Here is a 20,257-nt window from a genome sequence, read left to right as displayed (position 1 = left end):
ACACATGTTGCCACCAATTTGATTCTGAATCCTTTTTGTCAACTTCCACCCTCTGAAACCCATGCCAAATATGCTGATCATTTCTTAAAATGTTGGTGTGCAAATACTGATAGCACAATTCATCAGTACCAGCCTGTCATTCAACCAGGAAGGCCTTCATAGCTCAGTATGGACCTATCCTCACCCAGCAGGCATCCATTACTCCAATCACTGAGACCAGGAATGCTGGATGGTTGCGACCCACCCCAAGTGCAGCTCAGCTAATTTAATACACATCTCCAAAACTATTTTTTAATTATAGTGTACACTGTGAACCGCTCCAGATTTGAGTCAATTTAAAATGCATTTGGCAAAGGTTCCAACTTTCAGCAACTTCAAAACAGCTGTACAGCTGCAAACAGAGCTCCAAAGTCCCACCACAAACCGAGTCCTTCCACCCAGATCCAGCATGCCCACACATTCCTCCCTCACACGAACGCTTTGAGGGCCCCGTATGTTTTCTGGTTCAGAAAGTAGCAGTCCCTTAAAAACATGTCTGAAGCAGAGTCGTATGCTAACCTACTTCAGGGCTTTATTAAGGTACAGAGGGTCATTTCCACCAGCCAATCTCAGACAAATAACACTTTACTACTTAATTGCTGCCCAGCATTTGCAAAGATCTCAAAATGCAATTTTTTCCACACTGGTTTCTAAATGGGCATTTCATACAGGCACGCACACAGAGAGGCTTGTGTGTCCAGGTTATAAACTCACAGCCTGTAGCTCTTGGCATCGTTCAACAGGCCTGCCTGTGTTTCCAAAGAAAACAAGAGCTAAAGCTGGATGAATGACTGAGTTCTGGAGCGGCCTGTAGCTCACTGTGAACAAACAACACTGGGAAATCACAGATTTCCAGGCACACACCTCGAATTCAGTGTTGGTAAGTGCAATATTGAGAGGGAACAAAGTTAAACTCAGCTGTGATACCTTCAGCAGTCAAATAGCCTTCTGGCAGAGTGTCCCTGCAGCTGTGAGAGTGTCAGTGCATTCAACACACTGAGGAAATGGAGAGGATATTGAGAATAACATTTTTAAAGGGGATAGATTTTTGTACTTGAAGCAAATGGCAACCACTGCAATCAAACAGGTTTGAGGAAGAATAGTTCTAGCTGCAGGAAGTATCTCCATCATATATTCACAATGTTTCCGGAGCTACTGAATTGATGAACCGCACCCTCACCTTCACCTTTAATATCACAGTCCCCAATAAAACTATTACACTCTCTCTCTCTCTCACCCTGGTCCTTTCCCGGTCAGGCTCTCACTCCCACTGCCTTCAGTCCAAGGACATCTTGCACAACAGACTGGGACATCACTGCTGCACCAGCCTGGACCACTTACCAGGTCCTGCTCTCGTCTTCTGAAAACATTCACCAGGAATATCCTGGAAGCAATGATAATCCCGGTTTCTTTACGTCAAACAGTTTTCTTAAACCCCTCTCCTCTCCACAAACAAGATGAGGAGCTCAAGGACTTTCTTGTCATTAGGCTCGAGACAATCCAATCAGCTCCTCCTGTCTCATTTCTCCCTTCCACCAGCCAAGCTCTCTTTAATGTTCCCCCTTTCCCAGCCCTGAACCCATGGCTTTCTCTAATTTCTCTATCGCCCCTCATGCCCTCTCTGAGCTCCTCTTATCCAAGGGACCCTCCTTCACAAGATTCTATTCCCACTAAACCTCACCTCCTCTCCTGACCCCACGTTAGCCAATAGTTTCCCCCAGGCATTCTCCATCTCTCCTTTAATTCCACTCTCTCCTCTAATAAAATCCCTTCATCCCTGCAAATTACCATCCCATTCCAACCGCCCTTTCCTCTCCAAAGATCTTGAACATGTTGCCACCTCCCAAATCCATTCCCATCTTTCCCAGAACTCCATGTTTGAATCCCTCCGATCAGGTGGCTACACGTCCACGATATCCGAGTGATATCTTAGGTGACAGTTCACCTTTGTCACAGTCTCCCCCTCGCCCTTAATCTGTTGCAGCCTTTGACATGTTGTACAAATCTCTGGTGCGGCCGCACTTGGAGTATTGCGTACAGTTCTGGTCGCCGCATTATAGGGAAGATGTGGAAGTGTTGGAAAGGGTGCAGAAGAGATTTACCAGGATGTTGCCTGGTATGGTGGGAAGATCGTATGAGGAAAGGCTGAGGGACTTGAGGTTATTTCGTCAGAGAGAAGAAGGTTAAGAGGTGACTTAATAGAGGCATACAAGATGATCAGAGGATTAGATAGGGTGGATAGTGAGAGCTTTTTTCCTCGGATGGTGATGGCTAACACAAGGGGACATAGCTTTAAATTGAGGGGTGAGAGATATAGGACAGACGTTAGAGGTAGGTTCTTTACTCAGAGAGTAGTAAGGGCGTGGAATGTCCTGCCTGCAGCAGTAGTGGACTCGTCAACATTAAGAGCATTCAAATGGTTATTGGATAAACATATGGATGATATTGGAATAGTGTAGATTAGAGGGGCTTTAGATTGGTTTCACTGGTCGGCGCAACATCGAGGGCCGAAGGGCCTGTACTGCGCTGTAATGTTCTATGTTCAACCATAGCATCATCCTCCAACTCCAATGCACTGTCATCCAGCTGGCTGGGACTGCTCTCACGTGCTCCCATTCTTACTCATCTAATCGTAGCCAGAATATCACTGGCAATGGTTTCTTTCCCTGCTCCCTCACCATTACCTCGAGTGTCCACTAAGGATCTATCCTTGGTCCCTCATAGTTAGAGTCTTAGAGTCGTAGAGGTTTACAGCATGGAAACAGGCCCTTCGGCCCAACTTGTCCATGCCACCCAGTTTTTCACCACTAAGCTAGTCCCAATTGCCGGCGTTTGGACCCTATCCCTCTATACCCATCTTACCCATGTAACTAATGTCTAAATGCTTTTTTAAAGACAAAATTGTACCAACCTCTGCGACTGCCTCTGGCAGCTCGTTCCAGACACTCACCACCCACTGTGTGAAAAAATTACCCCTCTGGACCCTTTTATATCTCATCTACTTGCTGCCCCTTGGCAACTTTATCCAAAGATTCAGAATTAATTTTCACATATATGCTGAAGAAACACAGCTCTAACTCATCACCACTTCTATCAACTACTCCACCTTTGTTAAATTATATCTGACACCCAGCCCAGAGTGAGCAGAAATATCCTCCAAATAAACACTGGGAAGACTGAAGCCATTGGTTCAATCTCTACTGCAAACTCCATTTCCTAGCTCCTGACCCACCCCTTTCCCCGACAACACTCTGAGATTGAGCCAGTCTCTTCACAACCTTGGTGTCACATTTGATCTCAAGATGAGCTTCCATATTCGGACCATCACAAAGACTGCCGATTTCCACCTCTGTACATGGCCCGGCCTTCACCGTCAGCAAATCTGCTGCTCAGAGCCTCATTTATACCTTCCATCAGAGGCATAAATGACCAGTCCAAAGCATCCTGGCTGCTCTCCCCTTGGCATTCAAACACATTTCCAGCACTGAATCCCCCACTATCAACATCCTGGGGGTTACCATAGGGTGGCATAGTGGTTAGCACTGCTGCCTTACAACACCAGGGACCCGGGTTCAATTCCGGCCTTGGGTCACTGTCTGTGTGGAGTTTGCACATTCTCCCCATGTCTGTGGGTTTCCTCCGGGTGCTCCAGTTTATTCCCACAGTCCAAAGATGTGCAGGTTAGGGGGATCGGCCATGCTAAATTACCCCACAATGTCCCAAGATTTGCAGGTTAGATGGATTAGCCATGGAAAATGCAAGGGGTTACAGGAGAGGTCCTGGGAAAGATACTGTGTCAGAGATTCAGTGCAGACTTGATGGGCCAAATGGCTTCCTTCTGAACTGTAGGGACTCTATGATTGACCAGAAACTGAACTTGCCTAATCATACCAATACAGTGATGGCAAGAGCAGGTCAGAGGCTAGGAATCTTACAGTTAGTAACTCACCTCCTGGCTCCCCAAAGCCTGTCCACAATCTCCAAAGCATAAGTCAGGAGTGTGATGGAATACTCTGCACATTCCTGGATGAGTGCAGGACAAAGCAGCTCACTTGACTGACACCCCATCCACAAACATTCACTCCCTCCACCACCGACGAATAGTGGCAGCAGTGTGTACCATCTACAAGATGCATTGCAGGAACTTACCAACGCTCTTTAGGCAGCACCTTTCAAACCCCCAACCCCTACCAAATAGAAAGACAAGTTCAGCAGACACATGGGAACACCACCACCTGGAGGTTCCCCTCCAAATCACTCACCATCCTGACTTGGAAATATATCGCTGTTTCTTCACAGTCGCTGGGTCAAAATCCTGGAACTCTCTCCCTAACAGCACTGTGGGTGTACCTACACCACAGGGACAGCAGTGGTTCAAGAAGGCAGCTCACTACCACCTTCTCCAAGGCAATTAAGGATGGGCAATAAATGCTGGCCTAGGCAGCAATGCCTACATCCCATGAATGAATTTAAAACCATTCTACCCTTTGTAAACTTAAAATCTGCTGCCCATGCCTTAACTTTTTTTATTAATTCTTGAGATGTGGGCATTGCTGGCAGGGCCGGCATTTATTGTCCACCCCTAATTGCCCTGAGTGGCTTCCTCGGCCATTTAAAAGTCAACCACATTGCTAAGGAGCTGGAGTCACATGTAGGCCAGACCGGGTAAGGGTGACAGATTTCCTTCTCTAAAGGACATTAGTGAACCAGATGGATTTTTTCAACAAGGATTTCATGGTCATCATTAGATTTTTAATTCCAGATTTTTATTGAGTTAAAATTGAGTTAAAACATCTGCTGTGGTGGGATTCGAACCTGGGTCCCAGAACCTTATCCTGGGTCTCTGGATTACTCATCCAGTGACAATACCATTACACCACTGCCACTCTCTGTGACTTGCAACATCTGTCACATCTGTGCTTTCTGGTTGACATTGCCTCCTGGTCTTGATTTGAAAGCTTTCATCCTTGTTTTTAAATCCCTCCATGAGTTGCCCCTGTCTGTGTGATCAGCTCCATGAGTTGCCCCTGTCTGTGTGATCAGCTCCATGAGTTGCCCCTGTCTGTGTAATCGGCTCCATGAGTTGCCCCTGTCTGTGTGATCAGCTCCATGAGTTGCCCCTGTCTGTGTGATCAGCTCCATGAGTTGCCCCTGTCTGTGTAATCGGCTCCATGAGTTGCCCCTGTCTGTGTAATCGGCTCCATGAGTTGCCCCTGTCTGTGTAATTGGCTCCAGTGCCAGAACCCTCCAGGATGTTGTGTGTTCCTCTAATTCGGGAGTTTTGTGCATCCTGCATTTGAATTGCTCTATCACTGGGAGACACTCACTCAACTATCCGAGCCCGGAGCTCGGGAATTCTCTTCCTAAACTTCCCTTTCCTCCTTTTAATACACTCCTTCAAACCAACCTTTTTGGCCAAGCTTTTGTTCATCTGATCTAATATCTTCTTATGTGACTTTGTGTGAGTATTATAATGTTCCCACGAAGAGCCTTGGGATGTTTGATCGTATAAAGGCACGATATAAATATAAACTGTTGTTATTTATTGCATGTAAACAGGGAAGTGAAAATTACAAACAGACCTCCTGTCAGGGCATTATATTCACCCAACATTCTTTCTCTCTCCCACTCACAGAAACAGCTCCCCCACACACACGCACATGAAGAATCTGTACCACCTCTCAGCAGGGCTCCCAGTTTCTGAGTCCCCTCCTGAGTGCCTCAAACATTCCTCTAGTTCAAGCAGCAAATAACGTCAGCAACAGGATCAAAGCCATCTCGCAGACTGGGCTCCCTCTCCGCCGCTCCTGCAAGGATTCAGACTCTAGGCATGGATTTCAATCACAAATGCTGCAAATCTCAGAGGCAATGCAAACCTACACTCGGGCTCAGAAACTTCCGGAGCCAAACTGGGCAAAGCCAGGCCCTTCCTGTATCAATGGCAGACATTAGCTGAGCGTGGTTACATCGCACACCTCAAGACAAGAGGTGTTAGGATAAGACAGCTGCAAGACATTAAATCGCCACTCTTCCCACACACTGGAATCTTAAGCAGCCTTCCAAATGAAAATAACAAGATTCTACCCAACCGAATAAACAGAACAGATGATCGACTCCATGCAACCACAGAAAGTATTGTTTCCAGGTTACAGTATCCACTCTCATTTAGGATTAGGTGATAGTTAACCATCACCCTGTCAGCTCAGTACCCTCCTTCCCTGGTTGTGGGGATTATTACTGGAGCAGGTTCCATGAACAACTGCCATCCTCACACTCCAACCCAGTCACTAGTTTTCAGGTGTGAATCTGGGCAACGAGCCTTGGCAGGATACCTTCCTGTGGAGATTATCCCAGATGAGTACAATCCTTCCGTCACCCAGTCTACACACAAGCAGCAGGGAGCGGGAGGAGAGGAGTAACGAGCAGGGCAAGAGGAGTAACGAGCAGGGCAAGAGGAGTAGGGAGCAGGGGGAGAGAGTAACCCCAAAGGTGCCCACCTTATCATGTCACTGATTTATTCAAGGCAATCAGACAACATAAAGCTATCGTGATAATGACAGCAGGTATCTCTTCCTTCCCCTAATAAATGTTTGCCAAAAACCTTTTATTCTTGAAAATAGATTGAAATGAACAGCAGGGGATCGGGTTCAAATTAATTCTGTTGTTGCATCAATGCACCTCCTCCCCGTCAAACCGTTCCAAATACTGCCAGAGCAAATCACCACGCTCACCACACCATTGCCATCGATACCCACAGGCTGACAAGGTACAAAATAATTAGAGTTTTTAATAACGTTTCATTGATGAATAATTTAAAGCTAAACAGTATTTCAATGAGGCCGGTGCCGTATCCCGGCTCAGCTCAGCGTGTGTTCCAATCTTCTAACAACCTCGACTGTTCCTCAAGGTACTGAGGAGGGAGCGTGGACGGGTGGGGAGGGAGAGGGAGTGTGGGAGGGGGGAGGGAGAGGGAGCATGGGTGGGGGGGGGAGGGAAGGAGAGGGACGGAGCATGGGTTGGGCGGAGGGAAGGGGCGGGAGGGAGCGTGGGTGGGGGGGAGGGACAGAGAGAGAGAGAGAGAGGGAGTGTGGGCAGGGGCGAGGGAGAGAGAGAGAGAGGGAGCGAGGGCAGGGGGGAGAGACAGAGAGAGAGGGAGTGTGGGCAGGGGGGAGGGAGAGAGAGAGAGGGAGTGTGGGCAGGGGAGAGGGAGAGAGAGGGAGCGAGGGCAGGGGGAGGGAGAGGGAGAGGGAGCGTGGGTGGGGGGGGTGAGGGAAGGAGAGGGATGGAGCATGGGTTGGGCGGAGGGAAGGGGAGGGAGGGAGCGTGGGTGGGGGGAGGGAGAGAGAGCGAGGGAGCATGGGCGGGGAGAGAGAGAGAGAGAGGGAGTGTGGGCGGAAGGAGGGAGAGAGAGAGAAAGAGAGAGAGGGAGCATGGGCAGGAGAGAAAGAGGGAGGAAGCATGGGGAGGGAGGGAGCGTGGGCAGGGTAGAGAGAGAGGGAGCATGGGTGGGGGGAGGGAGGGAAAGAGAGCATGGGTGGGTGGGGGGGGGGGGGGGGGAGCATGTCAGGAAAGGAAAGCAAGAGGGCAAAAAGAGGAATGGAGAGGGCTCGAGGAGGGGGTTCTGATCTGCCAGATTTGGAAAACCAATCCCTATTTGATTCCCAAATGTTGATGCACCAATGAGTGAGGGATGACGGCCATTCAGCCCAACATGTCAATCCCAGCTCTCTGAGCACTGTCCATTTCCCCAGAGATTTCCCTGCAGACTCAGAACATTTCCCTTTCAAACCTTATCCTGAATGCTGCTGCAAACATGATTCCAAATTCCCGGCACACAGTGAGACGGATTTTATTGAGTAGTACATCATTAAATCCCAGTCTCTGGGAATATCAGTGTGAATTTCCCCACCGCTGAAGTTGATTAATTTGAAACCAGAATGGGCAGCAAACAGCCTGTTACTCCAATTCAGAGCAAGCTTCTGACTCTTGCCCTCATTACCAGGGGAGGTGGGGGGGGCAACCCTGGCCCGTGCTCAGCCAGGAAGACATTGGTTGGCAAGAACAGTTGCAGTATTTTGGGCAGGGAGGGATCAGCTGGATGTTTAGGCAAGGAAACTATGTCTGTAAGGCCAGCAGCTTTTCAGCACCAAGATTTTGAAGATGAAGTACTTTGCTGTGCTTGATCTGCTTGTTAATTGTATATTCATTATATTTAATTGTGTGCAGGTGGTGGGTATTAACTGGGGATTCTCTTGTGCCCCTTTCAAAAGGAACAGACTGAAACTGGTTGTTGGATGAGAAGGTGTCTGTTCATAATGTGTATTTTGTAAATAAATCCTTATAATAGTAAAGATTGGCGCTAGTTTTGTCTTTCACCACCTGCATTTCTGGAATAAGAGTACTGATCTTAGATTCCAACAAATCCAAAGTGTTGGATAAATTAGCTTCCTCTGCTGAGTTAGGAAAGTGACTCAATACCATCCACATGGCGGCGTGGCGGAGGGCGGCGGAGGGCAGAGTGTTGGAGGGCAGCGCGTTGGAGGGCAGTGCCTCCGAGGCCGTTGTCGGGGGTGTCCCACTTCCTCCCCTCAAATAGAATTTTGCAGCTCCAATCAGAATGGCATTATTGAAGGAAGATACTTGTTATAAAGACCCAACCACCAAACTATTCTAGAAAAACCCAACAAATCCATCAGTAAACCAGGACCATGAACTCGCCTCAATGCAGAGCAGCTTGGATAGGATGTCCCGTGACATGGGCTGTGGTGATGTTTGGCTGTATTTTATTTATCAGTTCAAATACTCAAAGTGTTCCACTTGGGCCAATACAGTTTAACATTGTGAAATCTTTTTCTAATTGGTTCCCTGGAGGTAACACTAGTACCTTCTCCACATTGATACACGACCCAAATGCGAGCGGAATCTGCTGCTGACATGTCGGTGTTGGCCGTGAATTTCACAATCGCACCGTTAAGACTCCGCAAGCGATGACGCCTGGATTCTGGGTGACGCTGAATGTTTTGTCAGTTAGATGGGGAGTCAACACAAGAAACAACTCCTCACTTGGAACAATGGCAGATAGGGTAAACCAAACTCAACATTTAGTCACATTTGTTGTCAGGTTTGAACCCGAGACATGCTTTCGACCACTTGTTTGTGCTATCACCGACTATTTCCACATCTGTAACATCACCTCACCCTTCTCAGCTCATGTGCTCTGAAGCTCTCTCGTTCATGCCTTTGTTACCTGGAGACCTGGCTATTCCAATGTACTTTTGGCTTAACACCTCCTTATACGGCCCAATGTCATACTTTATTTATAATGTTCCTGTGAAGCAACTTGAGATGTTTTAATATGTAATGGACGCTATAGAAATGTAATTTGTTTTTCTGTTGGGCAGCATGATCGGTGCAGGCTTGGAGGGCCGAAGGGTCTGTTCCTCTGCTGTAATTCTCTTTGTTCAAGATGCATCAAAATCCATGTAAACTACAGCTCAGTTGTGCCACACTGTGGGGTTGTTAGACAATTCCAATCAGGGAAGGAGGCAGTTTGCAGCTTGGTAGCAACCAATGGCGATCAAAAAGAAAGGTACAATGATGCTCATATCAAATTAGATTGAGAGCGTTTGATAACTGGAAAAAATTGGAAGCTACAGCAGATGGTGGGCAATAAACTGGTGCCAAAGGGACCTCCTTCCCTGAAGAGTACGTCTGCCCAAAGAACTGCAAGGATCCTCAAAAGTTGTTGCAGGAGGTTTCTCATCCACACGTGGTCCTATCACCAACTGTGCAACAACTGTCCGGCTGGACAGGATTCTCGCCTTGGACAGGTGCTGCTTCACTGAATCTCTGCATGATTTAGAATAATTCCAAGTGCCAGCATTCAGAATCAACAGAAAGTGCAACAACAGCAAAGGAAGCGAGGTTGGAAGCCACAAACATTTGAGCAATGCAAGCTTACAATCCACCAACAGCTGCTAACACGCACCATCATCCATCTCCAAGACCAGTTCCTAAGCTCTCAGTGCACATCGATTCCATCACTGAACTAGAATGCATCAGACTGTATTATAACAGCATCTTCAACGTAGAAAGAAGTCCCACAGCATTTCAGGAAATGAGTGGAGGATACCTTAGGAAAGGTGAAGAGCTGGGGTTTTAATGGGGATTCAAGCGTGAGGTTGGAGAGGAAGAGGGATTTGGGAAGCGAGTTCCAGTGTGGAAGGCTGGCTGGCTTTTATACATTTCTTCACCAGAAATGTTCTCAAAAACAGCGTGCATTATGGTAAGGGTTATGCCACGGGAGGATTTTGTAGACTTTCTGATCATTTAGTGGGTAAATGCCTTGCTGGATGTGGAACTGATCTATACTGCAGCGAAGCTGCCAGGTTCCATTCCTTGTCTCAACTCAGTTCCCAGATCCTCTTCAAACAAGAGTATTTCAACAAGCCAACGGGGCAAGGGCATTGGCCAGGGGAGGATCTGAATCTGACCTCCAGCCAGTGGGCGCTGATGGAACATTCACATCAGGCAAACACAGACAAATATCTGGGTATCAGAGGGTTTCCAGCACAGAATCATCACTCCCATCCATCCCCCTCCAGGGTTGTTGCTGCTCCTGATTTCCCGGAGCTGGGATCCGCTGGTCACCTTGTTGTTTCCGATGCTCTGGAACTCAGGGGGCTCCACGTCAAACTCCCGAGAGTTTTGCTTCTTCTGCAGATGTCCACTTTCACCCACGTCCAAGTGTAGCCAGCCCCTGACTCAGATGGAAGGGTTCTCTTGCTGCTCACTTGGGGGATGACATCGTCCTTTTCCATTGTTATTGGCTGCTCCCTCTTTCCTTTCCCCTGTCTCCCACTTTGTTCCACTCTGGTGGCTGGTGGTTTCGCTGGTCGGTTTACACGTCTCCCTGGCGGTAGTCAGGCTAGCCGTTTCATCTGCTGGGCGGTCCTTGGCTTTCGCCACCTGAGCAGAGGGTCACATTTGGGGCAGGTCATGTAGCGATGGCCTGCTCCGCCGCACAGGCTACAGCAGTTAGCCTGCCTGCAGTCCTTTGTCTGATGCCCTTCCTGCTTGCTGTTCTTGCAGATGAGAGCGGTGCAGTTGGCTGCCACATTGGCCGGATTTTCCGCAGGAGTGACAAACTTTGAGCTGGATGGCACACGTTAGATTTCCACAGCTTCCCCCAATCGCAAAGCTGGAGGGAGGATGCAGGATTACCCCCTTACCATCCGTCTTGAGTGTCACCTTCACCTGGCATTTGCTGGTTAGATTCTGAAGGCATCCTTGACCTCCGAGCAGTTGCCAGCCTTGTCAACGAACCTGGCAAGGAAGGGTTGCAAATCTATGAGCGGAAGATGGAGGTTGTAGAAGTTCAGTCACCACAGGGTCCTGTTGAGACAGCAAAGTAAAGAGAGACTCTGCTTTGAGGATTCTCGGGTGTGGCAGGTCTCTCTACTCCTCCTGGAAAGTCACATCAAAGTATTCAGCGCTGGGGAAGTCCCATACACAGCAGCAACTTCAAATCCACAGCAATCCAAAACGATCCTCTTAACAAAGAAGGCTCAGTCGAAGGGTCTACCTTCTTCACTATCTTTCACCACTATCTTAACAGTGTTAAGTGGCCCCTCGACTATTCAAGGAGATTGAGCAAACAGTGTAAAGCCTCCAACACCACAGCAATAGGCCAAGAAGCCTCCACTGAAACCACCCCCCCACACTAAAATAAAGGAATCCCATAGAAATTGCACCTACTAAAGAGGTTATGCCCTGAAGTTGGTTACAGCTCCTGGGCAAACCACCTGCACGATCAGGGTTTCATCCCTGCTAGGGTAAGTGTAACTTTAAACCAAATTGATCAGGAAAATCCCACACCTCAATAACGATCTGAATGTTCCTGAGGCAAAGAGAATCAATTACTCCTGAACCAATCAGACTGACTGGAAAACAGGGCGGGGAAGGAAGAAAATTACTTTCAACTGTGTTACCTTCCAAAACCTGCCGATGCCACCTCACCTCACAAAGAATGGGCAGGTATCATAAAGCTGTTAGTATCTCTGGAACCAAATCTCATGAAGAATTGGCATCTCCAGGGCAGGCAACCTGAGGCTCATGCAGGAAGAAAGGAAATGGTTGTGGGGACGGTTTGAGACTGGATTTGTGTCCAGTAACTCGCTTTTAAATTGAACCCGGGGTGATCTGGAACGGACGCTTTCGAAAATCAGAGCCACTTTGCGTGATGCAATGAAATAACTGCATTTATTTTGGCCTCACAAGAGTCCTTTGTTTCTGTCCTTCCAGCAATCCTCTCACATCACCCTCCTGGCCACTTCTCAGGTGTGACCTTTAACAGCGTGTCTCGGAACACTGTTCCATTGATGTGAGAAATGGCTTGGTGGAAGCAGTCTTGCCTCCATGAGTCAGAGAGTTGTGGGTTTAATTCCCACTCCAGAGATTTCAGCACATAATCAAGGCTGACAGCAGCACTGAGGGAGTGTTGCACTGGCAGAGGTGCAGTCTTTCATCTGAAATGTGAAACTAAAGCCCCATCCACTCTCACGGGTGAATGTTATATATCCCAAGGCACGATTAGAAGAGCAGGGGAGTTCTGCCTGACACCCTCAATTAATATAAGCTCATCAACTAATATTATTTTTTAAAGATTTATGGAACATTGCAGAGCACAAACTGACTGACGCTTTTCCTCATAAGGGTGATGACACTTTGAAACCACTTCATTGGATATAAAGCTCTTTGAGATATCCAAAGGTTGTGAAAAGCTTTGTTTTGCTTTATCAAGGAGCACCGTCGCTGACCCAAAGCTACCCCCTAGCCCTGATCACTGGTCAGGAGCAGGAACTCTCGCAGAGCTCGTACCCCTTCAATTTGGACAATTGCTGCCCAAACCGCGATCAGCTAACTCCATGAAACCAGGGCCTATCCTTGCTTAGTCTAACAACAGGTTACCCTTTACTCACTGGGCCAATAAGAGAGCTGGGAGGTTTCTTACAAATTAATTTGAAACACGTATATTGAGAAGGATTCCTGTGAGGTGGGAATACGAAGCAGATTTTTAAATCAGTAACAGGACCTAAAACTCATCAGTGCCCGTGTCACTCAGCAATCCTGTTAATATTCCATCCCCAGCTATCCTTCATTATCGCTGCAGGTGGCTATCGTGTTTCAGAGTGAGCATTAACACCTCTGAATAGAACAGCTGCAGCATTATGTACAATCTCTGAGGTGTGTGTACCTACCCTCTCTGTACTCACAGGAACAATAGCCAGCAAACAGATTCCACCATGACAAACCTTTCCTTTAAACAGTTCCCACAGTTCCACCATTCTTTCTCTCTCTGATGCCTCTCTGTGATTTGATCAGAGTTGTTTGTTTCTTAATCTCGAGGGTATGGCACCTCACCCTGATCACAAGCGGATGGAGCATTCTGCTGGAAACTTCATACCACAGGTGTTAAATAGCAACAAGTCAATTCGACCCTGTCTTAGCTGGTCCCAGTTCAGCAGCAATTAAAAGAGGTTCAAACTGCCTCAGAACATGTGGCTAGGGAAAAGGACGTGGGGACTTGCAGGAGGCAGCCGGGGGGGGGGGGAGGCAGCCGGGGGTTGGGGGGGGGGGAGGCAGCCGGAGGCTGGATGGGGGGGGGATGGGGGGGGGGGTGGTGGGGGGACGGGCGGGGCGGGGCGGGGGGGGGGGAGGCGGTTGCAGAGACTGCCGAGGGCTGGTGGGAGGTAGCCAGGGGCTAGGGGGAGCCGGGGGCCCTGGTCCCTTTCCCAATCATTGCCCAGTGACGCCTGTTACAAAATGAAGACATTAAGAAAAGGATCAGTTAAACTGTGACGCTGTTTGTATAACCTGCCAATGCTCAGGCACAAAGGACCTGGGTAAGTTTAAAGTTTAAGTTTATTTTATTAGTGTCACAAACAATGAAGTTACTGTGAAAATTCCCTAGTCGCCACACTCCGGTGCCTGTTTGGTTACACTGAGGGAGAATTTAGCACGGCCAATAGACCTAACCCGCACGTCTTTCAGACTGTGGGAGGAAACCGGAGCAACTGGAGGAAACCCACGGAGAAACTGGGAAGAACATGCAAACTCCACACAGACAGTGACCCAACTGGGAATCAAACTCAGGTCCCTGGCGCTGCGAGGCAGCTGTGCTAATCACTGTGACACCGTGTAGGTGCAGAGGATGGCAGTATCTGTCAGATCATAGGCTTGCAAAAGTCAGCATTTTCAGGGAAACAGGGAAGGAATTTGGTAGAATAAAGAAGAATAAAGACTTATATTGCAACTTCCGCAGGGTGTCCCAATGTTTCGACAGCACCAAGCTCACTGTTCATACCCGTCTCTCTCAGTTTACACGTGAAGATGACTAGGTGATATGTGCGGCCACCAGCAATATCTAACAGGTATTATAAACTGAGCTAAACAATCAACACAAGGCAACAATCACCTTGTCTACTAACACCCAGGTACAACATTGCAAAATCCCCAGGAACAACGCATGCTTAAAGTCAGAACAAAATACTGGTCTGGAAGGTTGTTAGTAAATTCACTTCCATAATAGATCCCTGAAAGTTGGCACCCAGGTTGATAGGGTTGCTAAGAAGGCGTACGGTGTGTTAGCTTTTATTGGTAGAGGGATTGAGTTTCGGAGCCAGGAGGTCGTGTTGCAGCTGTACAAAACTCTGGTGCGGCCGCACTTGGAGTATTGCGTACAGTTCTGGTCACCGCATTATAGGAAGGATGTGGAAGCATTGGAAAGGGTGCAGTGGAGATTTACCAGGATGTTGCCTGATATGGTGGGAAGATCGTATGAGGAAAGGCTGAGGGACTTGAGGCTGTTTTCGTTAGAGAGAAGAAGGTTAAGAGGCTACTTAATAGAGGCATACAAGATGATCAGAGGATTAGATAGGTGGATAGTGAGAGCCTTTTTCCTTGGATGGTGATAGCTAGCACGAGGGGACATAGCTTTAAATTGAGGGGTGATAGATATAGGACAGATGTCAGAGGTAGGTTCTTTACTCAGAGAGTAGTAAGGGCGTGGAATGCCCTGCCTGCAGCAGTAATGGACTCGCCAACATTAAGGGCATTTAAATGGTCATTGGATAAACATATGGATGATATTGGAATAGTGTAGGTTAGATGGGCTTTAGATTGGTTTCACAGGTCGGCGCAACATCGAGGGCCGAAGGGCCTGTACTGCGCTGTAATGTTCTATGTTCTATAAACCAAGAAACACTTCAGGAAAATTCATATTTAATTCAACTGGCTTTCATACTCTGTGTTATTCTTAATTCCTTATCTCAAATTGCTCCAATAACGACCAAGTACAGGACTGTACCCCTGCCCGGGACCTCATCCTCATGCCGTACAGCATCAAGTCACTGCCTGTCCCCATCACCAAAGGCATGTTTGGAAGTGTGCAATTGGCAATTGTTTCTCGGTGTATTTTACAGTTCAAGTGGACACAGAGTTAATTCCACGCATCCCTCCACCCCGAAACCGTGTTCGAAATCCGCCGCTAATTCAGATCTGTCCAGAAATTACTTTGTTTATCCGCTGCATGAATTATCAGACCTTTACAAAGGGCATGCAGTCAGTAGGTTACTGACATTCAACTGAAAGTCGGTCTGACCCCTAGTTTGCTCTGAATTAAAAGTGATGTTCGGAATATTATAACTGGGGCGGCACGGTAGCGCAGTGGTTAGCACTGCTGCTTCACAGCTCCAGGGTCCCGGGTTCGATTCCCAGCTCGGGTCACTGTCTGTGTGGAGTTTGCACGTTCTCCTCGTGTCTGCGTGGGTTTCCTCCGGGTGCTCCGATTTCCTCCCACAGTCCAAAGATGTGCGGGTTAGGTTGATTGGCCAGGTTAAAAATTGCCCCTTAGAATCCTAAAATGCATAGGTTAGAGGGATTAGCGGGTAAATATGTGGGGGTAGGGCCTGGATGGGATTGTGGTCGGTGCAGACTCGATGGGCCGAATGGCCTCCTTCTGCACTGTAGGGTTTCTATGTTTCTATGAACTACCAGCAGGGAATATTGGAACCAGGCTGTCACACTCCTGATCATGCTGTAGTGAATTCTACTGGTCACTACAGCCATCCAGTGAGGACACGATGAAGTTTAACTGCAATACTCCCTGATCTATTTGTTTGCCACACTCACTGACCAGACTCATACACAACTCGCCAACCGGACATCATACTGAAGCATGAAATTAGTCCAACAAAAGTCAGTGTTTGAAGAGGAGAGAAAATTGGAGAGCAGAAACACTATGTACCTGACTTTTTAACAGAGCAGTGTACACGCGTGGCAGGTGACAGACACATAGCATGACACCATGCCCAGCTATTCTGAGACTGTGAAATATTTTCCAGAATTTATACTTCTGAGTTACACTTTTTACTTCAAGATGTCAAAGCTGGAAAATGGAAAACACTTCGCAACGAATCATCGAATTAAACAATCCCAGGACAGGTACAGCACGGGGTTAGATACAGAGTAAAGCTCCGTCTACACTGTCCCCATCAAACACTCCCAGGACAGGTACAGCACGGGGTTAGATACAGAGTAAAACTCCCTCTACACTGTCCCCATCAAACACTCCCAGGACAGGTACAACACGGGGTTAGATACAGAGTAAAGCTCCCTCTACACTGTCCCCATCAAACACTCCCAGGACAGGTACAGCACGGGGTTAGATACAGAGTAAAGCTCCCTCTACACTGTCCCCATCAAACACTCCCAGGCCAGGTACAGCATGGGGTTAGATACAGAGTAAAGCTCCCTCTACACTGTCCCCCATCAAACACTCCCAGGACAGGTACAGCACGGGGTTAGATACAGAGTAAAGCTCCCTCTACACTGTCCCCATCAAACACTCCCAGGCCAGGTACAGCACGGGGTTCGATACAGAGTAAAGCTCCCTCTATACTGTCCCCATCAAACACTCCCAGGACAGCTACAGCACGGGGTTAGATACAGAGTAAAGCTCCCTCTACACTGTCCCCCTTCAAACACTCCCAGGACAGGTACAGCACGGGGTTAGATACAGAGTAAAACTCCCTCTACACTGTCCCCATCAAACACTCCCAGGACAGGTACAGCACGGGGTTAGATACAGAGTAAAACTCCCTCTACACTGTCCCCATCAAACACTCCTAGGACAGGTACAGCACGGGGTTAGATACAGAGTAAAGCTCCCCCTACACTGTCCCCCATCAAACACTCCCAGGACAGGTATAGAACGGGGCTAGATACAGAGTAAAGCTCTCTCTACACTGTCCCCATCAAACACTCCCAGGACAGGTACAGCACGGGGTTTGATACAGAGTAAAGCTCCCCCTACACTGTCCCCCATCAAACACTCCCAGGGCAGGTACAGCACGGGGTTAGATACAGAGTAAAGCTCCCTCTACACTGTCTCCATTGAACACTCCCAGGACAGGTACAGCACGGGGTTTGATACAGAGTAAAGCTCCCCCTACACTGTCCCCCATCAAACACACCCAGGACAGGTACAGCACGGGGTTAGATACAGAGTAAAGCTCCCTCTGCACTGTCTCCCATCAAACACTCCCAGGACAGGGACAGCACGGGGTTAGATACAGAGTAAAACACAAATTTCACTTCTCTCTTTGTGTCCTTGGCCCCTCCGCATTCCCTTAGTTTTCTCATTCCCAGCGATTCCCAGTTTCTGCCAATTCCTAAACTATTTCCAAACTCATTCACCCTTTCATCTTCAGAATTCCTATTCAGCCTCCCATTATTTCCACTCTCTTCCTATTTTCCAGATTCTCTTTTTCAGTTTTCCCTCACCAATCACTTCCCCAACAATCACAATCTCTCTCCCTCCAATAATCTCTCGTCACTATTTCTAATCATTTCCACAATATTTCCTGTCAGATCCCTCTCCCGATATTTCTATCTCCTTCTTCACTCAGTATTACCAGCCCCTCTGTTCACTGTTCTGCGTGTCAGGCCTTGCATATCCCCATTCTCTCCCTGTGGCCCAAGGATATTACAATCTCTTTCCCAGTTACTGCTGATTCATACACCCACTTCCAGTCTTTTTCTTCCGTCCATCAAAGTTTTCGCCGGTACATATATATGTTTTTCCCCTCAATATTCTTTCTAAGTGTTGTCCCCACTCTCCTCACTATTCCCAGTTTATTGCTTCTGATTATTCTGACACACTGGTAAACTTGCTCTGTAACTTCCCTGCTGCACCACCTCTCCCCCGTATGGCCAGGTGCCTCTCTCTTGGTATTCTGCTCACTATCCAGAAATTACACACTTTTCCCCTCCCATCCCTTATCTTTTCTCAACATACCAGTATCCCTGGATGGTATTTACACCCTTTCCCAGTATTTTCCCATTGTCCTGGAATCTCCCCATCCTGGAATTCCCTCCCTTGCCCAGTATCCCCTCAATATTCTATTATTCCCTCCCTCTCTAATATTGCCTCATGCTCCTGGTATTCACTCTCCAAATATTCCCTGGTATTCCCTCCCTCTCCCTGTAGTCCTTCATTATTCCAATATTCCTTCCCTCTCTCCCAGTATCCCTTGGCCCATGATAATTACTCTCTCTCCCACTACTCCCTCTCTCCAAGTAATCAACATCTGGATACCTCCCCCGACCCATGCGGTATTCCCTCATTATCCCGGTATTCCTTCTCTCCCAGTAATCATCATTCTGGCATTCCCTCACTTTCCCAGTAATCATCATCCCGGATTCCCTTATTAACCTGTATTCCCTCTTTGCCAGTAATCCTAATCCCAGTATTCCCTCAGTATCCTAGTATTTCCTCTATCCCGATATTCCCTTGCTCTCCTGGTATTCCCTCATCATGATGTGGAGATGCCGGTTTTGGACAGGGGGAAACACAGTAAGAAGTCTCACAACATCAGGTTAAAGCTTTAACCTGGTGTGGTTAGACTTCTTACTGTGTATTCCCTCATCATCCCAGTAATTACCCCGGTATTCCCTCATCATCCTGGTAAATAACCCAGTATACCCTCATTATCCCAGTATTCCCACATTATCCCAGTATTCCTCATTATTCCATTGATTATCCTGGTATTCCCCCATTATCTCGGTATTCCCACATTATTCCCTCATTATCCCGGTGATAATCCCTGTATTCCTCATTATTCCATTGATTATCCCGGTATTCCCTCATTATCCCGGTATTCCCTCATTATCCCAGTGATTATCCCGGTATTCCCTCATTATCCCAGTGATTATCCCGGTATTCCCTCATTATCCCGGTATTCCCTCATTATCCCAGTGATTATCCCGGTATTCCCTCATTATCCCAGTGATTATCCCGCTATTCCCTAATTATTCCCTCATTATCCCGGTACCTGTGCCGGTGGCCGTGCTCAGCGCCGCCAGGAGCAGCATGAACCGCAGTCGGGGCTCCGCCATCCTCCCGCCCTCGGCCCGGGGCCGCTCGCTGCTCCCGAGTCGCCGCCTCCGCTGGTGCTGGTGCCGGTGCCGCCTGTGCCGGTGCCCGGGGAAAGAGCCGCGGGAGCGGAGCCGGAGCGGAGATCGGCCGGGACCGACGGACAATAACCAGCATGGAGGGGATCGGCCGCAAAGCCCGGCGCCGGGCCCGGAGTCTCCACCGGAGCGGAGCGGGATCGCCGCCGCCCAAAGCCCGGACTGGAGTCTCCGCCGGAGCGGGGCGGGATCACTGTGGCCAAGACCCGGACTGGAGTCTCCGCCGGAGCGGGGCGGGATCACTGTGGCCAAGACCCGGACTGGAGTCTCCGCCGGAGCGGGGCGGGATCACTGTGGCCAAGGACTGGAGCCCAGAGTAAAGCCCTGGAATGGATCAGGTCACACACCAGACTCATTGCAGAAAATCCTGGACTGGATCCCTGAAGACAACAAATGGATCTAATTCAATGCAATGCCTCACCTGAACCCAGCTCAACCTCCTGGACAGACACACTTGATCAAGGTCTCCACTTATAACAGAATTGTTAGAGCATAGAATCATCGAAACCCTACAGTGCAGAAAGGGGCCATTCGGCCCATCGAGTCTGCACCGACCACAATCCCACTCAGGCCCTACCCCATATCCCTACACATTTACCCGCTAATCCCTCTAACCTACGCATCTCAGGACACTAAGGGGCAATTTTGTAGCATGGCCAATCAACCTAACCCGCACATCTTTGGA

General features: G+C 48.4%; 1 protein-coding gene across 4 annotated transcripts in view; it reads right to left on the bottom strand.

The window, feature by feature from the left end:
* Nucleotides 1-19,650, bottom strand: part of LOC144480456 (neogenin-like) — a 211,059-nt gene extending 191,409 nt beyond the window's left edge. For all 4 annotated transcript variants that reach the window (XM_078199894.1, XM_078199896.1, XM_078199895.1 and 1 more), the window contains exon 1: nucleotides 19,434-19,650. In XM_078199894.1, the coding sequence (XP_078056020.1) occupies nucleotides 19,434-19,497 (64 nt within the window). In that variant the 5' untranslated portion in view covers nucleotides 19,498-19,650. The remainder of the gene's footprint in view (nucleotides 1-19,433) is intronic.
* Nucleotides 19,651-20,257: the final 607 nt, after the last annotated feature.

Source organism: Mustelus asterias, chromosome 29, assembly GCF_964213995.1.
Source record: "Mustelus asterias chromosome 29, sMusAst1.hap1.1, whole genome shotgun sequence".
Taxonomy (NCBI): Eukaryota; Metazoa; Chordata; class Chondrichthyes; order Carcharhiniformes; family Triakidae; genus Mustelus; species Mustelus asterias.
This window is presented reverse-complemented; position numbering and strand designations above follow the sequence as displayed.